Here is a 20,811-nt window from a genome sequence, read left to right as displayed (position 1 = left end):
CCAAATGTGCCCATGGTTTCATACGTCCTAGTTCTCTCCCTCTTTGCTCTCTCCCTGGATCATATCCACCTCCGTCGTTGCAACCGTCAACTTTTTCTTTGGTTGGTCTCCCCTGTTCTTCACCCTATTCCTACATCCCTAACTACTTCCGGAGATCAGCACCTGAATGTTTCCCTGATGTAACAAATTCAGCTTAGTCAAAACCCCTCTCTGATCTTCTCAATCTCCTGTCCTCACTATGTGAATCAACTTGCCACCCTCCCAATTAACCCAATCTGCACCCCACCCCACCCCAGAGACAGCTAATCCCCCAGATCCCAGCAGCTCTCAGTTCTGTCCGAGTTCTAGTCCTTTTCATCCTCTGTTCAGATCCACCTGGTCACTGGCTTCAGTTGCAAGAATCCACAGCTCCTTGATGTGACCCCTCAGATCTTCCCTGTTTTAATCACCAAACATCCTGCTCCCCAATTTTCCCAAAGCTTTGACTCAAAAATCTTTAGCATACAAACTCATCACACTGGAATCCAGAGCTTACTAAGGTGGCTCTCTCCATGATTCATCCAGCCTGCTCTCTCCCTCTAACCACACTATGTTCCAGCAAAATTGTAGTCTGACATATGTACAAATGAGAAACAAGTCCATCTACTGAGCTGTTGGAAAACTTCAACTCAATCCAAACTCGTTCTTTGTGACTTAACACCTGGCTTCATCTCTTCCCCAACCACCAGGAGCTTTGTGGAGACAACCACTGTTCCTCTCAGGACTAGTTGGCCAAATCTGGACTCCTTTTCTTTTGCAGTGTTACAAATATACACAAAAGTAGAGGAAATAGAAGAAAAATGAACTCCATCATTGAGCTTCAAATATTAATAAGCATTCGGCCAATCTTATTTCAACTACCACCAATCCCATTACTATTTAAAAAATTATATACCCATATAAACAAATTATAGCTACAAAAAATAAGTACTATACCTGCCCCTTATCTCGATAAATATCTTATTTTTATAAATGTTAAAGGGGTGACCTTTACTTTTTCCACTCTACACACATTTATATTGCTTTCTGAGAATATTTATTTTTGAGAATATTTACTACATGTGTAACAAAAAAAACTCACCTTTCATAAAAGCACATTAAAAAAATATATCCTATAGGTAAAACCAGAACAACAGTATGTGTGGATATAAAAAATTCATACTGAATTCTAGTTTTTAGCTGAGGAGGAGTAATGTTTCTGTTATGTTATTCTGTGTTTATGTTGAACAACTATGTGAGAGGGGAGGTCTGTCGTCCTAAGCGCCTATGAACAGCAGCAGCAGCTGGGGGCTTGTGAGGAGTGCAGAATCTTGGGCCCCTGTCCAGGTCTGCTGAAGCAGACCCTAATTTAACTCCATGTCTGGGTGACTGGAGTTCAGTCAGAAGGTCTGAGAAGCACTGTTTATGACCCACCAAAGGGATTTCCATGTGAAAATATTCACTTAGTTGAGCTTCCAGGTGTGCAACTAAATGATTTTCATTATTTTACTGTCATGACGGCTTAGAATCAAAGGTTGAACATATAACTAAGGAAAACTCCTTGCTTTACGACCTTATCTACCTTGTTGTTTATCTTAGCTGTGAAAGAATATACCATATTGTCTTTGGAAGCTCAGCTATGACCAACCATGTGTTCAAGAAATCTCTTGACAAGCCTAGAATGGGGGCGGGGCAGGTACCACAAAGGCCTGAAAAGGTTTGGACTTTTTTCCCATTGGTGTGTACAGGGAGTCCTACTGCTTATTCATAAACAGCCAAGCAAATAATCTACGTATCAACAAAATTTATGTAGTTATCAATCTACCTGATAGGAAGGCATGCAGGGGACACATTGTTCCAGCAGCAATAGTGATTTGGGCTGTATTCTAATGACTGCATATTAACAAATGGCTGGCCAATCAGGGACAATACAGAGCCATCAATATGGGGCCACAGGACAGTTCAAGTGTGCCCTCTCGGACAAGGAATATTATTAGTCTCTTTCCTGTTCATTATCTAGTCCTAAGTGATGGGGGTCACAGTGCTAACACTGTGAATTTTAGGCCCAGAGTAGTTAGGTGGTTATATAGAAGGAATTACTGACCTGCCCTTTTTTTCATATTCATTAAACACTAGAGGAGTAGAAGGTGGGATGGAAAGGAAAATTAGAGAAGTTAACTGAAAAGTGGTCTAAAGATGAAGTATTTTACAGATTTATACGTAAGGACTAAAATGGCATTTGTGTTTTAAATTATTAAAAATCTGAAGGAAGCCTTAAAGTTAATCTCTTTCCATTTTATAAAAGTAACGTGCTCATAGAAAGAATGAAGATAGGGAAAACTCCCACATTTGCTCACTGATTTCTCTGTAAATGTGAAGTGTGTTACATATTAGCACAGTTACCTCCAATAGCAATCAGTCGGTCTCCCCGTTGAAGATCTGCAAGCGCGGCAGGCGAGTTTGGGGCCACCGTCTCAATTATGACATGCCCAGCATACCCGTCAGTTGACTGGACAAGACGAAGTGTAAGTCCAACACTCTGTAAATTCCCCTTTATTAATTCAACCTTTGATAAAGACAAAAAAATGAAAACAGTCAATGGGTTCATGGTAGGGGAATAAGAAGACATCAGCACACTGAGAACACTGCAGCTGATGCTGACTTTTGTACCATGGTGACTATTTTTACAGACAAAAGAGGGGGAGATCTTTAGGGCAACAATTAAATTAACATATGCTCAGACTGCACATTTGGGGTTCAAAAACATTAAACACTTTCTTACATTCAGCGTGTCTTATTTAAGATCCATTCTCACTATAGAGTATTTGGAAACAGAAAGGCAAAATGAAAACACTCCTAATCACACCATCCAGAACTGTTGTATGTCATACTTTCTAATATATATATTTTAACACAAAATTAAGATCCCATTGTGAATATAATTCTGAATCTTGCTTTTTAAAAATATAACTGGAAATATCTTCTATGTCATTAGATGTGCTTTGGAACCTCTTTTTTTTTATGATGTATTGTTAAATTACCTTTTGCGGGGGCAAAGTGAAAGACTTGACATTTGTTTTATTAACAGGTATCTTAATGAGCTATCCTTCTCTAACTCATCAAGATCGTTTTGTTTTCTAAACAAATGTCACCTAATTTATCAAAAGATGTGTTCCAGATTCACATCATCTGTGAACTAAAAAGACAACACAACATGTTATATCCTCATTTAAATTACGGATTAAAAAAATAGATTGAATGCTACATCCATCTAGATGACAAGAACTCAATCTGTGTTTATTAAGTTAAATAAATTACAAATCAGTCTAATTGTATTATCATTTAGCCCACGTTTCTTAGTTCTGGTCTTCAAGAGATTTCATGAGGGACTCTGCCAAATAACTTGCTAATATCCTAATATATCACTGTCTGTATTGCTTTAATAAACCCTACTTTTAAAAGCCAAAAATTTAATTCTCCTATCTAATGGTGTTGGTTAGTAAAAGAGACCTAACTGGAAATTGTTTTTTAATATGACGTTACTAGATTTTGTAAAGTTGCTTTTAAATTAAGGAAAATCTTAATCACATTATGCTCAAGAAATGAGAAATGTAGTGAAGTTTTTGATTACATAAAGGTTCACAAACAAAAAACCCGTCCAAAACACACATGTATTTAAACCTCCAAAAAACCTCTAATTCTTGCCTTATGATATAGTAAATAATCACCTTATAATGTTAATAGTGGTTTTCACTGTAAAAAAAAAAGCCCTTAAGGATACATTCTTTCAAATCCATAAACATAAATATATTCTTAATATACAGAGTGCCAAAGCTAAAACTTTTTACAAAGTAACATTTTCTAATATGAGAAACTTAACAGTACCAAATGGGCAAAAAACTAAATTTTATGAGTCTGAGAAATGTAAATTTTAAAAACTAACACTTGGAATGTGTTTTTTGATGATTTATTCTTTGTTCTTAACATGGAATAGAGGTTGGGTGGATGGGGTTGAGAAGGGAATTAAGGCTAGAATTGATTTTGTCTAACTGAATTTATTTTCTATATACCAATCATACTATTCCCTTTGCTTTTCTTCTTTCAAATGATTCTTGAAGTAAACATTCCAGATGGAAAAGGATAAGGTTTTCAGGAGGAATAATAAGGGTAGATAATACATTACTGCCTGCCCCCCCTTTTACTACTGATTAATAGTAAATGCTATTGATTTCATACTTACACAGGGAACCAAACTTAAGACACTATTTCTTTCACCTCTTGTTTTGTTTCCTTTTTTTTTTTTTTTAAAGATTTTATTTGTTTATTTGAGAGAGAGACAGCCAGCGAGAGAGGGAACACAAGCAGGAGGAGTGGGAGAGGAAGAAGTAGGCTCCCAGCCGAGGAGCCTGATGTGGGGCTCGATCCCATAACGCCGGGATCACGCCCTGAGCTGAAGGCAGACGCTTAACGACTGAGCCATCCAGGCGCCCCGTTTGGTTTCCTTCTAAACTCACAGTGCTGACCTATCTAATTTTGGGATTACAGGTACAGTCTTCTCTGAAACAGAGACTTAAAAATCTAAGATATGACAGCAAAAGTTCTAAGAGTATAAAAACACCTCTTAATTAAAAACCTGACAAAACATTTAAAAATGAGTATCACACAAAAATTTTTAATGTGAAATTTATGATAAAGTTTACAAGACTATCCAAATGATACCATGGCTTCTGGAACAAAACTGACATCTCCATTGGGATGAAACTATTTTTAAACAAGAATATAGCCAAAAATAAAAAATTCTCCTCCATACACAGGTATCTATAATTTAAAATTATATATATGACTATTGGATATACCATGCAGCTATAAAACATATACCAAAATACAATTCTTTAAATGACAAGGTGAAAATAAAACAGAAATCCTAAATATTTTTTATATATCTGCATGTGGCACGTATCCCCCTGAAATATGGGACACCTCATTACCTGAGAGGTTTTGGTTTTGAAATTTTTATTATGGAAAATTTAAAATATATACAAAAACAGAGAAGAGGGAAAATGAACCTTGTGGTAGGTTATAAAATCTGGTCACAAATTACTATCCTTGTATGTACGTTCCTCTGCAATGATTCCCTTACCCAACCTGCCATTAGAAGTGTAACTTGTTTCTCCACCCTTCTCAGCAACCAATATAACCAGAAAAAAATAAGCAAAGACAAGACTATCTGAACATTATCATCCCTGACATAAGTGACATTTAAATAACATGTTACCTAATAATGACAAATACACATTCAAGTGCACATGGTAAGTTCACCAGGATGTGCTAGGTCATGAAGTAAGTGTCAATAAATTTAAAAGACTGAAATTCAAGATATGTTCTCTGAATGGAATTCAATTAGTAATCAACTGACAAGATAACTAGGGAAACCCCAAATATTTGGAAAGTAAAACAATACGTTTCTACATAATTCATGGCCAAAGAAGGAATCAAGAAAAATTTAAGAACATTCTGAATGGAATGATGAAAATACAAATTATTAAAATCTGTAGGACGCAACTAAAGCTGTGTTTACTAGGAATTGATAGCTTTCAGTGCTTATACTAGGGGCAAAAAATCCAAAATTAGTGACCTCAGTTCCTACATCAAATCAGAAATCTCAAAACAGAAGGAAAGAATAAAGAGCAGAAATCAATGCAATATAAAAACAGAGAAATCAATCATAAGAGCTGATTAATGAAATAATAAAAGTGATAAGCCTCTAAGCCAGACTCATGAAGAAAAAAAGAAAAGACACATTACCAAAATCAAATAAGAGGGACCATCACTACAAAATCTACAGGCATTAAGAGAATTAGGCCATATTTTGGACAATTTGATGCCAACACATTTGACAACTTAGATGCACTGGAAAAATTTCCTCAAAAGATACAAATGACAAAACCCCCACAAGACAGAAATTTTGGATACCGCCATGTCTACTACTTATCAAATTCATAACCCCTCCTGTCTCCCCCCCCAAAACTCCCAAACTCCAGGTCTAGACTGCTTCGTTGGTGAATTCTCAAGGAAGAAACAATAGCAATCTTATCTGGAATCTTTCCAAATCATATGTTAAGGCCAATGCTATCCCCTAATTCACAAACCCAGACAAACACAAAACAAGAAAGCAGAACTACAGACTAATATTTCTAACGTTCAAACACTGAAGAAAAATTTCCTAAAAACAATTTTAGGGAATTTAAGCTAATGATATATAAAAAGGATAATAATAAAAAACAAGTGGAGTTGATTTCCAGGAATTTAAGTTTGATTTAAGCAGCCAAGAATCAATCAATATAATTTACCATATTAAGAAAACAAAAACAGGGGCGCCTGGGTGGCGCAGTCGTTGGGCGTCTGCCTTTGGCTCAGGGCGTGATCCCGGCGTTATGGGATCGAGCCCCACATCAGGCTCCTCCGCTATGAGCCTGCTTCTTCCTCTCCCACTCCCCCTGCTTGTGTTCCCTCTCTCGCTGGCTGTCTCTATCTCTGTTAAATAAATAGATAAAAATCTTTTATAAAAAAAAAAAAAAGAAAAAAAGAAAACAAAAACAAAACAAAGAAAAGTCCCGAACAAACTAAAAATACAAGGGGACTCTTAAACCAGATTATGGACATCTACAAAAATCTACAGGTAACATAATAGTCAATGTTTTCTACCTAAAATCAGGAACAAAGAAAGATTTCTCTTCTACCATTTCAATTCAGTGTTATACTGGAGGGTACAGTCAGGGTAGTAACACAAGAAAAAGGGAAGGCATAGAGATTGGAAAGAGAGGAGAAAAACGGTCTTTATTCACAAATAACAGATCTTATACATAAGTAATCCTATGAAATCTACAAAATAACTATTAATAAGTGAAATTAGGTCACGGACTACGAATTTATTTACAATAGCATAAAAATAGGGTTAAACTTAATGAAAGATGTGCAGGATCTGTATGTTGAAAACTATAAAACACTGCAAAGGAAAATTAAAGAAGACCAAAATAAATGGAGAATGATACCATGTTCACACATTGAAAAACTCATTACTATTAGGATGCCCATTCTTCCCAAATTTATCTACAGATTCGAACAGAAATCTCTGCAGGCCTTTGGAGAGGCAAAGTCAAAGAGAGGTAAAGGAACTGGAATACCCAAACCCATCCTTAAATGGAACAAGAATATATGATTTAGAGTCTCTGATTTCAAGGCTTACTATATACAGCACACACAACACAGATAAATCTCAAGGACATGTGGAGTGAAAGGAGTCAAACACAAAAGACCATATGCTCTATGATTCAATTTGTATGAAATTCTAGGAAAGGCAAAATTATAGTGACAGAAAACAGATTAGTACTTGTCAAGGACTGGGGGTTGGAGACTGCAGACTGAGGGCATACAGTAGCACAAATAAAATTTTCAAGATGATGGAAATATTCTGTATCTTGATTGGGGTAAAAGTTATGTGACTGAATACAATTACCAAAATTCACTGTACACTTAGTGAATTTATTGCATTTAAGTAATGCCTTAATAAAGCTATTAAAAATAAAGCAAAAATTAATAAAACCCCCCATATACCATTTTTATCTTAGGATACTTAAATATATAGATTACTGATAATTCATTCTGATGGCCCTTAGTTTTCCAATTTACTTAATTTAATAAAAACAACTTGAGATGAATTTAGATGGTCCTTAAGTCAATCAGGAAGGATAGCAACATTTAGATAGTTGTTCCATTTAACTGATGTCAATCAAATGCACCCTGACTCTTATGTACAGATAACTGGAAATACTACACTGTAGATACAGGATTAAACCAGACATAATTATAAGAAGCAAGAACAAACTGTGTCTCAGAAAGAAACAAAAACACTTGAAAATGAAACCCAAGTTTTAATTTTCTGTACTGTTAAATCACCAAAAGAATATGCATAAACTTCTAATTTTTATCAAATACTTACATGTGGTTAAAAAAATCAATTTCATAAAATAACTTATACCAAAAAACAACAGTCCTCTCTAAGCCCCCCACTCCCACACCACAGCAACTACCTAGTCGTGTAGGGATTACCTTTTCTTCCTCTAGGGAACACATTATTATCTCCTAATGTATCAAATTTTAGACAATCTGCTGATGTCCTACTATAACAGACAAGGATGTAGCCCCATTTTCCTTTCCCCAAATACAGTAGAGTTCGTCACTATGTTTAGTTCCTCTACATAAACTCTTTAGAATTTTAATTAATAAACTTATACTTCTATTTCTTCAACATTCTTGATATTAGGACTTCTATCTTTCCCTTCACCGCTCCTCTTTACCTTCCACCTTCTAAACTCTACTGTCAAAGTTGATAACTATTAACTTTCTAACTATAATTAAGCTATCAAGTTTGATTCTAAAAGCTAAAGATCAGCAGTGTTTACAATTACTGCAACTATGTAAATATTATTTATTGTAAAGCTGAGCATTATTACTGTTTCTGTCTTGTAGAGCCTTTTGTTTTTCTTGGGAGTTTTTTTCTTTCAACAATATAGCTTTCACTTTAAATGTAGAATTTATGTTAAATACAGCTTCTGCAATTAGCTCTATAATAATCGTTGACTATGACTTGAGGCAAGTGTTAACCTCTCTGAATGTCATTGGTAAAATGAGATATCTCAAATGTGGAACTCTGAAAAAATTCAGTTGTTATTATTGTTATTACCAAAACTTAACACTACTAGTCAAAAATGGGAATGCAAAAGGAAATTTAAAAACCAGTCTGCTGCAAATGAACTCAATATACAGCTAAGGAAACAAGACAAAGTATTATGACACAAACATCAATTCAGGGCATTAGAATATTTAAACTATCTTATATCAGACAAACATTAATTTAGTTTTATAGGATCAAGACTGAGAGGCTAAGTTTATGATTGATTTAAAAAACTGTCTTATTAGAAAAGACTTTTTGGTAACGGGTGTCAACAGGTGGTAAAAGAACAGCCAGTTCAAACATACTAGAAGTACAATGGGCTCAAGCAGGGTCTTTACTGCCAAACAGTTAGAAATTATACTAATGGTGGTAAATGTCTACTTTTTCACACAACTGTAACTTTTCATCTCATTATAAAGTTTCCTCTATGCAGGAGACTAAAGACATATCAGATAAAAGTAAAAGGAAGGGGCCAAAAAGAACAGTAGGGCAAGAAAAACTGTATTTCTTATGGACAAATAAAGTATTGTGAAGAAAAAATGAACATGGAATAATATTATATTGTCCTTTGGGATGCTGAGCTTGTAATCTTTTTTTTTTTTTTTTGAGGGGGGAGGGGAAGAGGGAGAGAGAATCTTAAGCAGGCTCCACTCCCAAGGAGCCTGATGTGGGGCTCAATCTCACAACCCTGAGATGACCTGAGCAAAAACCAAGAGTTGGACACTTAACTGACTGAGCCACCCAGGAGGCCCTGGCATGAAATCTTTATTAAAAAAAGAAAGGGAGGAATGAAAGTGAAGGCAAAATGTCTGTGGTAACAAAAACAGGTATACATTAACGTGGAAGGCCTGGGATCGATTTCGATAATCATCATGTAATAACTCTTCCTTTCTTGTAAGAAGCCAACTGGATATTTTTAAGTTTCACCAAACTCTGGGCGATCCCCTACTGCAAAAGATAAGCTACAATTAAGGAAAAGTTAACCTCTATAAAATTTTTCAATCAAAATCTCTGTAGACATGCAAGTTTGCTTTATATGTTTCTTCAAGGAAAACCTTCTTGGCCCAAGAGAAGATCAAGATAGTAAATAATAAACGGGGAGGTAATGAATGGGGGTCACAAAACCTTTTCCCTTTGGAGTAGTCATCTGGTTAACTTCATGGAATTTGTCTGGAAGTCGTAAGCCAAATCCTCCAAATCGAAACCTGTGGTGGGGTCGTGAGACTATTCAGACCACAAGGATCCTACTTTCATCAGAGGGTTGGAAGCATCGTGGTCAATATCTAAATGTTCGTTAGCATTGTTTTAGAGATTATCTAAATGATATTCCAAGAGCAAAGCACAATGGGCCACAAGACATGTATGTATATGGTGTTATGGGAATTCAGGGGAAAGTGAAGACTGCCTCTGGATGAGGGGTGTGGAGAAGGCTTCATATAAAGAAATGGCACTTAGGTTCTATCTTAAAGCATGAGAAGAATCTGACAGCTAGTGTAGGGAGTTGGGAAGCAGTAGGAGAGGGTATCATTCTAGGTCACAGTAACATTGTGAGAGCAAAGAGATGGAGACGAGAGTTCAGAGCACATCAGAAAATTAAAACCATCATGATGGTAACAGCTGAGATTTAATGGGAGAGAAAATTCTGACCCTGATTATAACAACACATTTTACTAGGAAAAAGCAGCAGCATTTCATAGAACATATCACAGAATCCTATGTATTCTGATATCTAATAGAGAAAAAGTCCTACAATATATCATCTTGCAATAAATGTATTTAGAGTTTGCAAACATCTATTAATATCTTATTTGTTATAAATATGTTCCTTAAACCTGTATCTTGTGGCATGACTGCTAAGACAAAGAAGAAATTAGTAGGTTAGTACATATTAAACACTTACTATGTGCATAGTAAAACAGACACTGATGTCTGCCATGTTCTCCCCTGCTCTGGGTCTATCTCTGCAACTCTCTACTCCCTAGTATGGTTATGGTGGGAACAGCCATACTTATGTAACACGGTTCCACTTCTCGGCTTCCTTACATGGTCCAGGACACACACCTGACCCAAGCTGCACCAATCAGAGTTCCTTCCTGGATGGTGGGAATTCATCAGATTCAGAGATTACTTGAATGGAATAAACATAAGTGTAGCTGTAGGCATCTGTGTATCTTCTTATGAACTGGGAAACAAAGCCAGTCTGCAGAATGAAGAATAAGGCGTATAAAAAGCCAGGAGCAGAGAGGAAAGAGAGGCCTGACTGTGGTTTAGTTTCTGGTTCTAGTTTGTTTCTAAGGCCTAGCTACACTCCTGCTAAAAGCTAAGCGGAGTCAAATCCACAAAACCGTGAACAGTGGCCCTCACATCTGCCTGTGGCATCCATGCAACACCACAAAAGTACTTCTTTTTTGCTTTAGCTAGTTTTGGTAGATACCTATTTCAAAGCTCTAACTTAACAGGTACTGTATTAGAGGCCATCACAGACAATATCTCATTGAACTCAAAGTGCTGTATTTATTCAACTGGAAAGCTACAAATACATCAGAAAAGGAGGATGTAGTATTTTCTGTGTGGCTTAGCCTCTGTCAACTGGTCTGAATTTTGTTAAAACAAAAAAGTAGATTTTAATGGAGTAGAAATATTTTTTCTAGTATTTTCTGAATTGCATACAAAAAAAGAGTTTATCAACTGTCAAGAATTGCTGACACATACTAAACAGCAATTACATGCGCTGAATCACAAGTCAATACATACAAGATTGCAGACAGCCTGCATTTAACTTCGCCAATAATGTCAGACACAGGTTAAAAAATTGTAGCTGTATGTGCATCTATCTTGTGGAGAGCAATTTAGTAAAAAAACCGAGATAGCCTTTAAGAGCTCTCATACTCTGACATCCTTTTAGCCTTTCTTGGACCCAGCTGGGATGCTGTATTTTCACCTGGGGGGGAAAACAACATATTGATTTTTTAATCCCTTTCTAAGATGCACATAATTTTATACAATGGCTAAGGAGAGGATATATTTTAATAACACATCAATATAGCTCTTTTACAAACTGTTCTCTCCTATACAAGCTTTTAACATTGAGAAAAAAAACCAAAAAACCCAGAAGTGCAAGAAAAAGGATCACTAAGTGAAAGACCCTAAATTACTGTGACCAGGTACACTTTTGAGTACTCTTTCATCAAATATGTTTCTGAAAAAGACATCCTGAGAACTATTTCTCAGCTTTTTTAGTAGAGTAGTGGGGCAGGGATGGGAGACATGGCACAACAATCTGTATACACATGTACACAACGCCAGTATATAATGGAACTTTTATCAGCAGGCTTTTAAATGCAAATAACCATTCCCAGTCTTCCTTGTCCATGATGTAAACCAAAACCTTTTCTACCAGAATTCTCATTATATTATAATTTAAAAAGAAGCTCATGATCTTCAGACACATCAGTGTATTCTATAACCCCTCTTCTCAAAATAAAATGGTGGTAACATTTTCAGAAAAATCAATGTTGATCTAAGAAGCACACATTTAACAAAACCTACAGCAAAGCTACCAAGAAAGAAAAGTAATGGGAAGAAATGCACCAACTGATTCACTCACTCATTCAAATGCTTATTGGGCTCTTGGCCTAGAGGTACAGCTATGAAAACAGACAAGCGGCCCTGGCCTCATGGAAGCAGACAGAATAGGTAACGATGAACAAATAATTACAATACTACATATGCGATTTAATAGGAGTCACCTAACTAACATTTAGAGAAAGCAAGGCATTCCTAAAAAAAAAACAAATTTAATTTGACACTTGAAGGATCAGTAGTTTATCAGGCCAGGTCAGGAGTGGAGACAATGTAATGTGTCTAACGATGAGAGCAGTGGGTTTGAAGGGAGGAGATGAAAGCTAGGCATATTTGAAGAAATGAAGGAAGTTTAGTATTACAGCTCTTTGACAAGTTCAGTCCATGTGAAGAGGGAGGGAATCTTGGTTCATTCAACTAAAAGACCTTTCAAAAGGAAGAAGAATGATATCAATTCCACCACCAATTTTGTGCTCAAGATACTCAAAGTTAATAAATGGTAACTATGGTATAAGAAGCATTTGGATGTGCGAATACTATAATGTGACTGCAAACTTAAATGAGAATAATATTCAATCCACACTGGTCCATTCAAGTCCCCTTAAAAAAAAATGTCCAATTTCACAAATACTAGCACAAAGGGGAAAGTTTTTTTTTCCCTTAAAAAAAAGAAATCTAAGCCAAATGTTTCAAAATGTTTCAAATTGCTTCAAAGTTCGATTATTTGCTGTAAAACATACCATTCACAAAAATGTTTCATAAAGATACATATGTTTGTAAGCCATTAAATGCTTCTCCTTTTATAGGTCATTGATGTAGTTTATCCAAATTTCCAAAACTCAAGTATGCTAAACCTAAAACCCAAGGCCATAAAACACAAACCAAAGGAGTCTGAAAATGGAATTCTCCCACGGATGCATTTTATTTACTTAACAAAAGTGTGAATGCTGAGAGAGGAGGCACTTCATAAATTGCTAAATGAAGACTGAGGCTCTAAAAATAAAATATAGTTGTTGCTTTTCTCAGGGCAATCTGCCGTTGAGATGAGCAGCTTGTGACTTAAGAGTGATTGCTCTGACAGATTCCCTAGTGGGTAGTTACGAAGGAGAATGCCGACATGTAACGGACAACACGTTGAGAAGCACAGAAACAGGACTTGGGCGACACAAGTGTTAGCCCTAAATTTCCAGGTGAGCTCAGCCTAGCGGTGTTGCTTCCCTGGCTGCAGGACCAGGATCCAAGGGGAAAGGTCTGCGGACTACTTCTTTCCCACCTATCTGGGCAGATTGAAACTTAGTTCCCCTTTCTCCCTTCCTTCCCTTTCCTGTGCAGTGGGTAAGGGCCCTGAGCCAGCCACCAAAGACCCAGGACAACAAGATTAAACAAGGAAGACAAACGACACTTAATTTGGCTCTTTACAGGTGGGCAGAGAGTGGATGACGTCAGGGCAGTAATGGTCCAGAACAACGGAAGGGCTTCCTATAGGAGCTTTCTTTTTTGAGAAGCATGTTGACGCGAGACAGCTAAGTGACAGAATCTGACTCTACAAGAGGGGGCCTTTGAAGAAGGAGCCATCTACATAGTTCGGTTCCCATCATTAAACATTTTTTTGGGAGGGGCATTTCCTATCATTGCAGTATTCAACTACTACTGTGTTGATCTGCAGTGGTTTTGTTGCCTACATTTTTTAAAAACTGAAAGCATACACTCTTTCAACTACATGATGAGTTTCTGCAGACTGGCTGAGAGCCTCCATAGCAACTGATGTGGGACCTCCATGTCTCTGTCAACGCCTCTACCCTCCTGGACCCCTCCAGGGCTCTTCTCTGTACCATGCCAGGTCTCTAGCTTCACCTACTTCCTCACACATGACAGAGATTTGACCTGCTTTCCCCTCCTTTAAAAATCTGCCACCACCTAGGGTCTGGCCTGGCTTCCTAATTCCTATTACCCCAGAAAAGTGCACTATTGTTCCTGAAGGGTCCTCTGGTTGGGTACACATCCTAAGCAGGGATAGAATTAGAATAACAAGTACAGAGATTCTAAAAACAATTAGCTTATAAACTGAAGTTTTCGAAGATACTTGCATGAAAGTAGAACTATTTGTTTATGTCAACTGAATACCCTGGATCTTCAGGATCATGGAAATTTTAAAAGTTGTCTTCAGAAACTATTCTAACGCAGCAAACATTTCTGTCAGAAAGCCACCTGAGTTTACAAAATTTGGACACTGTGTTCGTGAGACTATAATACAGATCCTTTGGTCAAAGTAGCTCAAACTCTAATGTGAAGATTTTCAGGTGATTAAAACCCCCCATTTTTGAAGGGCCATTGTATAGATTACCTTTACTTGGTTTGCTTTGGGACTTGGCAATTGAATTCTGAATATCAGGGATCCAGGCAATTATGATTACAGTATTGAAGATTTATCTCTGAACTCCAAATTTCAATGGAGAGTTCAGCATTTCTAAAACTAGAACAACTTTTATATTAAGTTACTGAGCTGTATGCAAGGGAAACAACATACTCAGCACCAAATGTGGCAGCGGTGTACCATTCTGGTCATTTCCTTGAATAACAGATGTCAGACCAATTTGCTTATGGCTACAGGGCACAAATTACTGCCAGGCTAGGAACCAACAGCTTACTGTCCATTTCAATTAGAAGCAGCAACAACATGCTGTTGAAGACCTTGGGTCAGATTTCATATTTTACCACGCATCACTTTTAAAAATCACAACCATAAGTGACAATCCCACCACAAGGAGAAGCATATGCTCATGTTCACAGCCATTCTCTCTCCTTCTCCCCCACTCTTCATTCTCCCCTTCTCTCCCCTCAACACGCAAACACACTTGAGTGTAAAGTAACACAAGTAACATTTGGCTCAATTCTGAAGTGACAGAGCTAGAACTAGAGTACTATTACTTAACAGCTGCTTATAAAGCACATTTCGTTAAATTATAATTCTGAGAAGTTAATAAAACGATATCTAGGTTCTAGAATGAAAATGGGCACATGTGAAAAGAAAGAAAATATTAAGCCTCTGAAAGGTCATTCTGTATCAATTCAACCTACTTTTAAGCACAGGCAGGTTTGACAACACAGAAGATGCAAACTGAAATACTCCATGGGACCCTCAACTACTGGGTAACTGTGTGTGCTTCCAAGGACCCAACCACATCCTCGGCCACGTTCTATTCGGGTCCACCACCATCTAAGAGGAAAGAGGAGGTACCGTATTTATTAGCAGTCTTTTCTGAAACTGTCTTGCATGAGCAAAGAGGATTCACAATTTATACCTAATCATACTGACTTTTTCATAGATGGTATAACTTTGGAAACAAATATGGCAAATATCTTGTTCTTATCTCTTGGCATAAAAATTACTATCAACTCCCACAGAACTTTTCAAAGACAGGTCGTTAACGTTTACTTCATAAAGGTTTAAATTAGAACAGCTCTTAAACGCATAAGAAAGACAAACGGAGAAGAATGTCAGGTAAAGAAGTGCTACCGCAGAAGTAAGTTTTCAGACCCCCTGTTTCAAATAAACAAAAATTATTTTTTAAAGAAGTTCTTAAAGGGGCATGTTTGAATAGTACAGTGAATAAATCCTAAATCCTAAATTCTCTCACTTGGATTTTTTACATGTAAACAGTTTCTTTGTCAGTAGAATGCCTCAATTTTCAGTAATCAGCTCTTAAAGGATAGTTAACAAAACAAACCAAATCAACACTGGCATCAGCCCCTCCTCAGCACTAGGGCAGATTCAAAATCCCTTTTTGAAGAAAAATTGCAATGTCTGGGATGGCTTGTATTCAGCACTGGGTTTGAATCTGGGCTCTAATGTTTACTAGTTTTGTGATCTCAGACAAGTGATTTAACCACCGTGGATCTTATGTGTATAAAGGGGATACTAATGTGCACCACACCGGTTGTCAAAATTAAAGAAACTACAGGAAGAAATGACTGGCACAATCTAGGCACTTCCATCGCTTCCCCTCAGCTGGAACAGGAAGATTCCGGTCGGGAGTGAAAATAGAGTGAGGCCCCTCAATCTTCAAAACAGAACGCCCGCTTGGACACTTCTCTGATTACCTGGTCTCTAAAGCAATTAGATGGTAAATTAGAACTGTATCCCTTGGTCGTCTCATCCAAGAGACAACAAAGATACAGAAATATGCTGAAAAAGTTAAGTCCATTATACAAAACTGACCTAAGAGATCTAAAGAATAAAAATTAAAAATCAATCTCTACCTAGGTTCAAAGGCTGTTAGCAAAGTAATCATATCAAAATAACTACCTTGAAATCCACTTAGGTTTCTTCTTTCTCTTTTTAAATCTGATTGAAGTCTCCATTACTGCTCTGATTTGAAACTAATTTAAATTTTATACAACCATTCCAGTGAAATAAAAAGCTCTGAAAAGTATGCAAAGTCTGAGGTTATTATGGAAACAACAGAATGGAACATTGTTGCCCTTTTACATTTCTTTGTCAAATAGCTCTGATTCTGAGTCACCACATCTACCTCTGACTTCATGTACTGTCCCTGTACTTTGGTCGGGGATTTACATCTTACTAAGGAAGTATTCGAGAGTCCTGGAGACAGATTAGCTGTTTTGTTTTTTTTTTTACCTTTTTTTTTTTTTTAAAGATTTTATTTATTTATTTGACAGAGAGAGAGAGAGCCAGCGAGAGAGGGAACACAAGCAGGGGGAGTGGGAGAGGAAGAAGCAGGCTTCCCAGCAGAGCAGGGAGCCCGACATGGGGCTCGATCCCAGGACCCTGGGATCACGCCCTGAGCCAAAGGCAGACGCTTAACGACGGAGCCACCCAGGTGCCCCCTCCTTTTTTTTTTTTATCTTGAAATAATTTCAAACTTATGGAAAAGATACAAAGATAGTACAAAAGACTGCCATTTTATCCTGAATCCAGACTTCCCAACTGTAAACATTTTGCCATATCTGGGTCTCTAATTTTCTCTGAACCATCTGAAAATAAGTTGCAGACATAATGCCTCCTTTAACCCTAAATATTTGAGTGTGTTTCCTAACATGGACATTTTCTTATAACCACAGTACAATTATCAAAGTCAGAAAATTAACATTGATACAATCTACAGACCGTATTCTAGCTGGAATGCAACTGTGAAATATGTACCAATAGCCTTTTACTTTTGCACAGTCTCTGACCAAAGAATCATTTGGATCAAGGGTCAACAAACTGTAACCTGTGGACTTTTTCAAAGAAGTTTTATTGGAAAACAGCCACACTCATTTGTTTATGTACTGTCTTTAGCTATTTTAGAGTTAGAATAGCAGAGCTGGTAGTTGTGACTATGACTATCCTACTTGTAAAGCCTAAAATATTTACTCTCTGGCTTTTTATAGAAAAAGTATGCCAAACCATGACTTAAACAATGGATATGCAAGAATACATTCGCACTGACATTACAGATTTCTTTACAACATCAAAAAACGGGAAAGTCTACATGTTCATTAACAAGTGACTGGTTAAATAAATTATGGCACACAGTGGAGTATCAGGCAGAAATAAAAACAGTAACACGCATATGGAAATAAAAATAGGCCTTCAGCATATTGTTAAGTAGGAAAAAAGGCAGGTTATAAAAGACACGATCTCACTTACAAGGAACCATAAAACAAAACCTGTGAATACTGTGTATATGATTGTGTTTATGAAGTTCTTCTAAAAAGTTAACAGTGGTCTCCCTGGGTAGTGGGATTATGGTTGGCTTTCACAGTTTTCTTTATAGCTTTCTGATTTTTTTTTTTAATATGGGCAAAAAATATAGTTCATACCAATTTCTACACACATCGCTTTTATCTTACAGGACCTGCTGATTTTATTGTTAAGTATGCATCTGCTCAAATTTCACACGAGTGTATCACTCAGAAATTAAAATTCTGCTTCATGATACCTATGCTTCCTTATGCTCAGTGGCTTCCCACTTAGACTTCTAACAACATTCTCAGTGTTGATCAATTTACGAAAGATAATTCACACATTATTCATTCAGAAAGTGAGCCATCTGTCCATACTCTACAAGTCACCTGATAACCTTTAAAGAAATATAATGAGTTACCCAGAGTAGTCTTATTTACAGTGATTAATAAAACATTCTTATCTTTTCCAGTTGTTTATATATAAGCAGCTTTCAAATATAACCACTTATTTGTCTAGTATGATTCAATATCAATGTAAATTAACATGCTTACAAATGAGAAACACAGCTGTCCTAAACTCACTTTGAACAGGTCGTGTTCAATATTTATGTGGAGAAATACACAGCACCTTATGGAAATATTAGAAAAGACTGACTGTTTAACAGGACATAGAAGTTAAGTGTGGTCGTTGCTGCCCTTTGCCCTTGCCCATTGGAAGATACGAACACAACCTTCAACCTAGTTTTACTTTTAGTCTATTCATCTGAAAGTAACTTCACTTAGTAAATGATAGAACTTCACATTTACAGTAAAATGCAAAAGTCAGTGCTAGAGATCTCAGGTTAGTCCCATATGCTACTACTTCCTAAATGTTCTAAAACTATGCTATTAATGACAGATATCTAGGCTTTCTTCTATGCTATGATATTAACACTTTATTCCTATGAAGTTCTTAATTCATCTTAAACCTTCCTGAAATTTAAATGCTTGTCCATGTTTTATCCTCACTTGAGGTGGGCAGCAGCTGGCTGATCTCCATCCTTCTTATAAGAGCCCTTATTAAACTTGTTTTTAAACTTGCTGATGTTCTTAAAAGTCACTATTTGGCCTGTAAGTCTTAAAAAACAAACAAAAAACACTATCCCATGACTGAAGAAGCGACTCCCCTGTCCTTCTCACCTTGTTATAGGAAGGATTTAAAAGGATATATAAAATGTCAGCACTAAAAACACAGGAGCAAAGGAGGTGGTATTTAGGTCAAGTTTGATGATAATAGTTACTATTATAGTTATTACGGGCTGGATACTGTGCCAAGTGTTTCACAGATATTTAACCCTTGTACTGTTACTATTATCTCTATTTTAGAGACTAGGAAATAACTTGTTCGACAAGCACAGAACTAAAGTCAAAGAGCCCAGATCTGAACACACCACTGGGATGGTACAGTAATTACAAGCACCAGGTCTGGAGTCGCAGTTCCTGGGTGTGCAGACTGTCTTCACCACTAGCTAGCTGGGGGATCTGGGTGAGTTACTTTCTCTCTGTGTGTCTCAGTTTCCTCCTATGTAAAATGGAGATGACAAGCGTGCCTATTCTCATGGGGCTGCTAAGAGAATTAAATGGTTGCTGCATACAGGGTCTTACCATCATGACTGGCACAAGAAAGTGCTCAGATCTTGTTACTGCTCCTAACGATTATGAGACTGACTGTGTGTGGGCAGGGAGGGGTACGCCACTGCAGGATCTCTGGAAACACCCAACTCTTTTCTCATTGTTTATTTCCTAGTTCCGCAACCTGCATCCGAGGGTATGACTCGGGAAATGATTTGGCTAAGCGGGTTTCTGTGGGGAAGTGCTACTGTGCCTCAAATAGGATGCTTTAGTTCATGACGAAGTATGGACTGAGTGAATGAGTACTACTCGGACCACAGTAAACTGGAGCGTCCTGAGGAACAGAATTCAAAAACAGTGTTTAAGTTTTATTAATATTATTTTAACTTGTTTTCAAAAGCTTTTTTTTTAAAATAAGATTTTATTTATTTATTTGAGAGAGAGAGAAAGCATGCGAGGGAGAGGGTCAGAGGGAGAAGCCGACTTCCTGCTGAGCAGGGAGCCCGATGTGGGACTCCATCATGGGACTCCAGGATCATGACCTGAGCCGAAGGCAATCGCTTAACCAACTGAGCCACCCAGGCACCCCAAAAGCTCTTTAAAAAAATATTTAGATTCTTACTACTTTTTTGTGAAACCATTCTGCTTCTCTTTACCCTATTTGAAAAAAGAGACCTAAAAACAGAACATGTAACCCCAACTAAAGTGTTCAACTTACTAGATGTCAAGACCTTAAATGACAGCATCAAAAGTATAAAAACAAAAAACAGCAGATCAAAGCAGCACATGAACAAAATTCCATCTCTAGATCGACCTTTGGTAATCACTATACTTCAAACCCAACATGCCCGGAATGAGATCTTCTTTCTTCTCTTCCTCCAGTCCTTCTGGCTTCCATTCTCTCTCCCCAAACCCCACATTTCCAGTGGTATCCAAGCCATACTGATTCTCTTTTCCACCTTCATTGACACCATTCTGGTTCAGACTTTCATTGTCTCTCACCTCTACTATTTCACATCCTTCCCTTATCGAATTATCCTTGCTTTATCCATTTGCTGTGAGATTTAGTAAAGTTATTAATTACTACATACTGTATGCCAGGTACTGAACTAGACATTTTAATATAGAAATTTCATTTATCCCTCCTACATCCAGGTGAAGCACTATTAGTCCCA

The 20,811-nt window shown here is 37.1% G+C and overlaps 1 protein-coding gene across 1 annotated transcript in view; it reads right to left on the bottom strand.

Moving 5' to 3' along the window:
* The window catches only part of PDZD8 (PDZ domain containing 8), an 83,394-nt gene that overhangs the window by 6,713 nt on the left and 55,870 nt on the right, over positions 1-20,811 (bottom strand). Inside the window, exon 4 of the mRNA XM_026494223.4 lies at positions 2,422-2,584. Coding sequence (XP_026350008.1) covers positions 2,422-2,584 — 163 coding nt within the window. The remainder of the gene's footprint in view (positions 1-2,421; positions 2,585-20,811) is intronic.

This window comes from Ursus arctos, unplaced genomic scaffold (genome assembly GCF_023065955.2).
Source record: "Ursus arctos isolate Adak ecotype North America unplaced genomic scaffold, UrsArc2.0 scaffold_7, whole genome shotgun sequence".
Taxonomy (NCBI): Eukaryota; Metazoa; Chordata; class Mammalia; order Carnivora; family Ursidae; genus Ursus; species Ursus arctos.
Note: the sequence above shows the minus strand (reverse complement) of the source record. Positions and strands in the feature narration are given on the sequence as shown.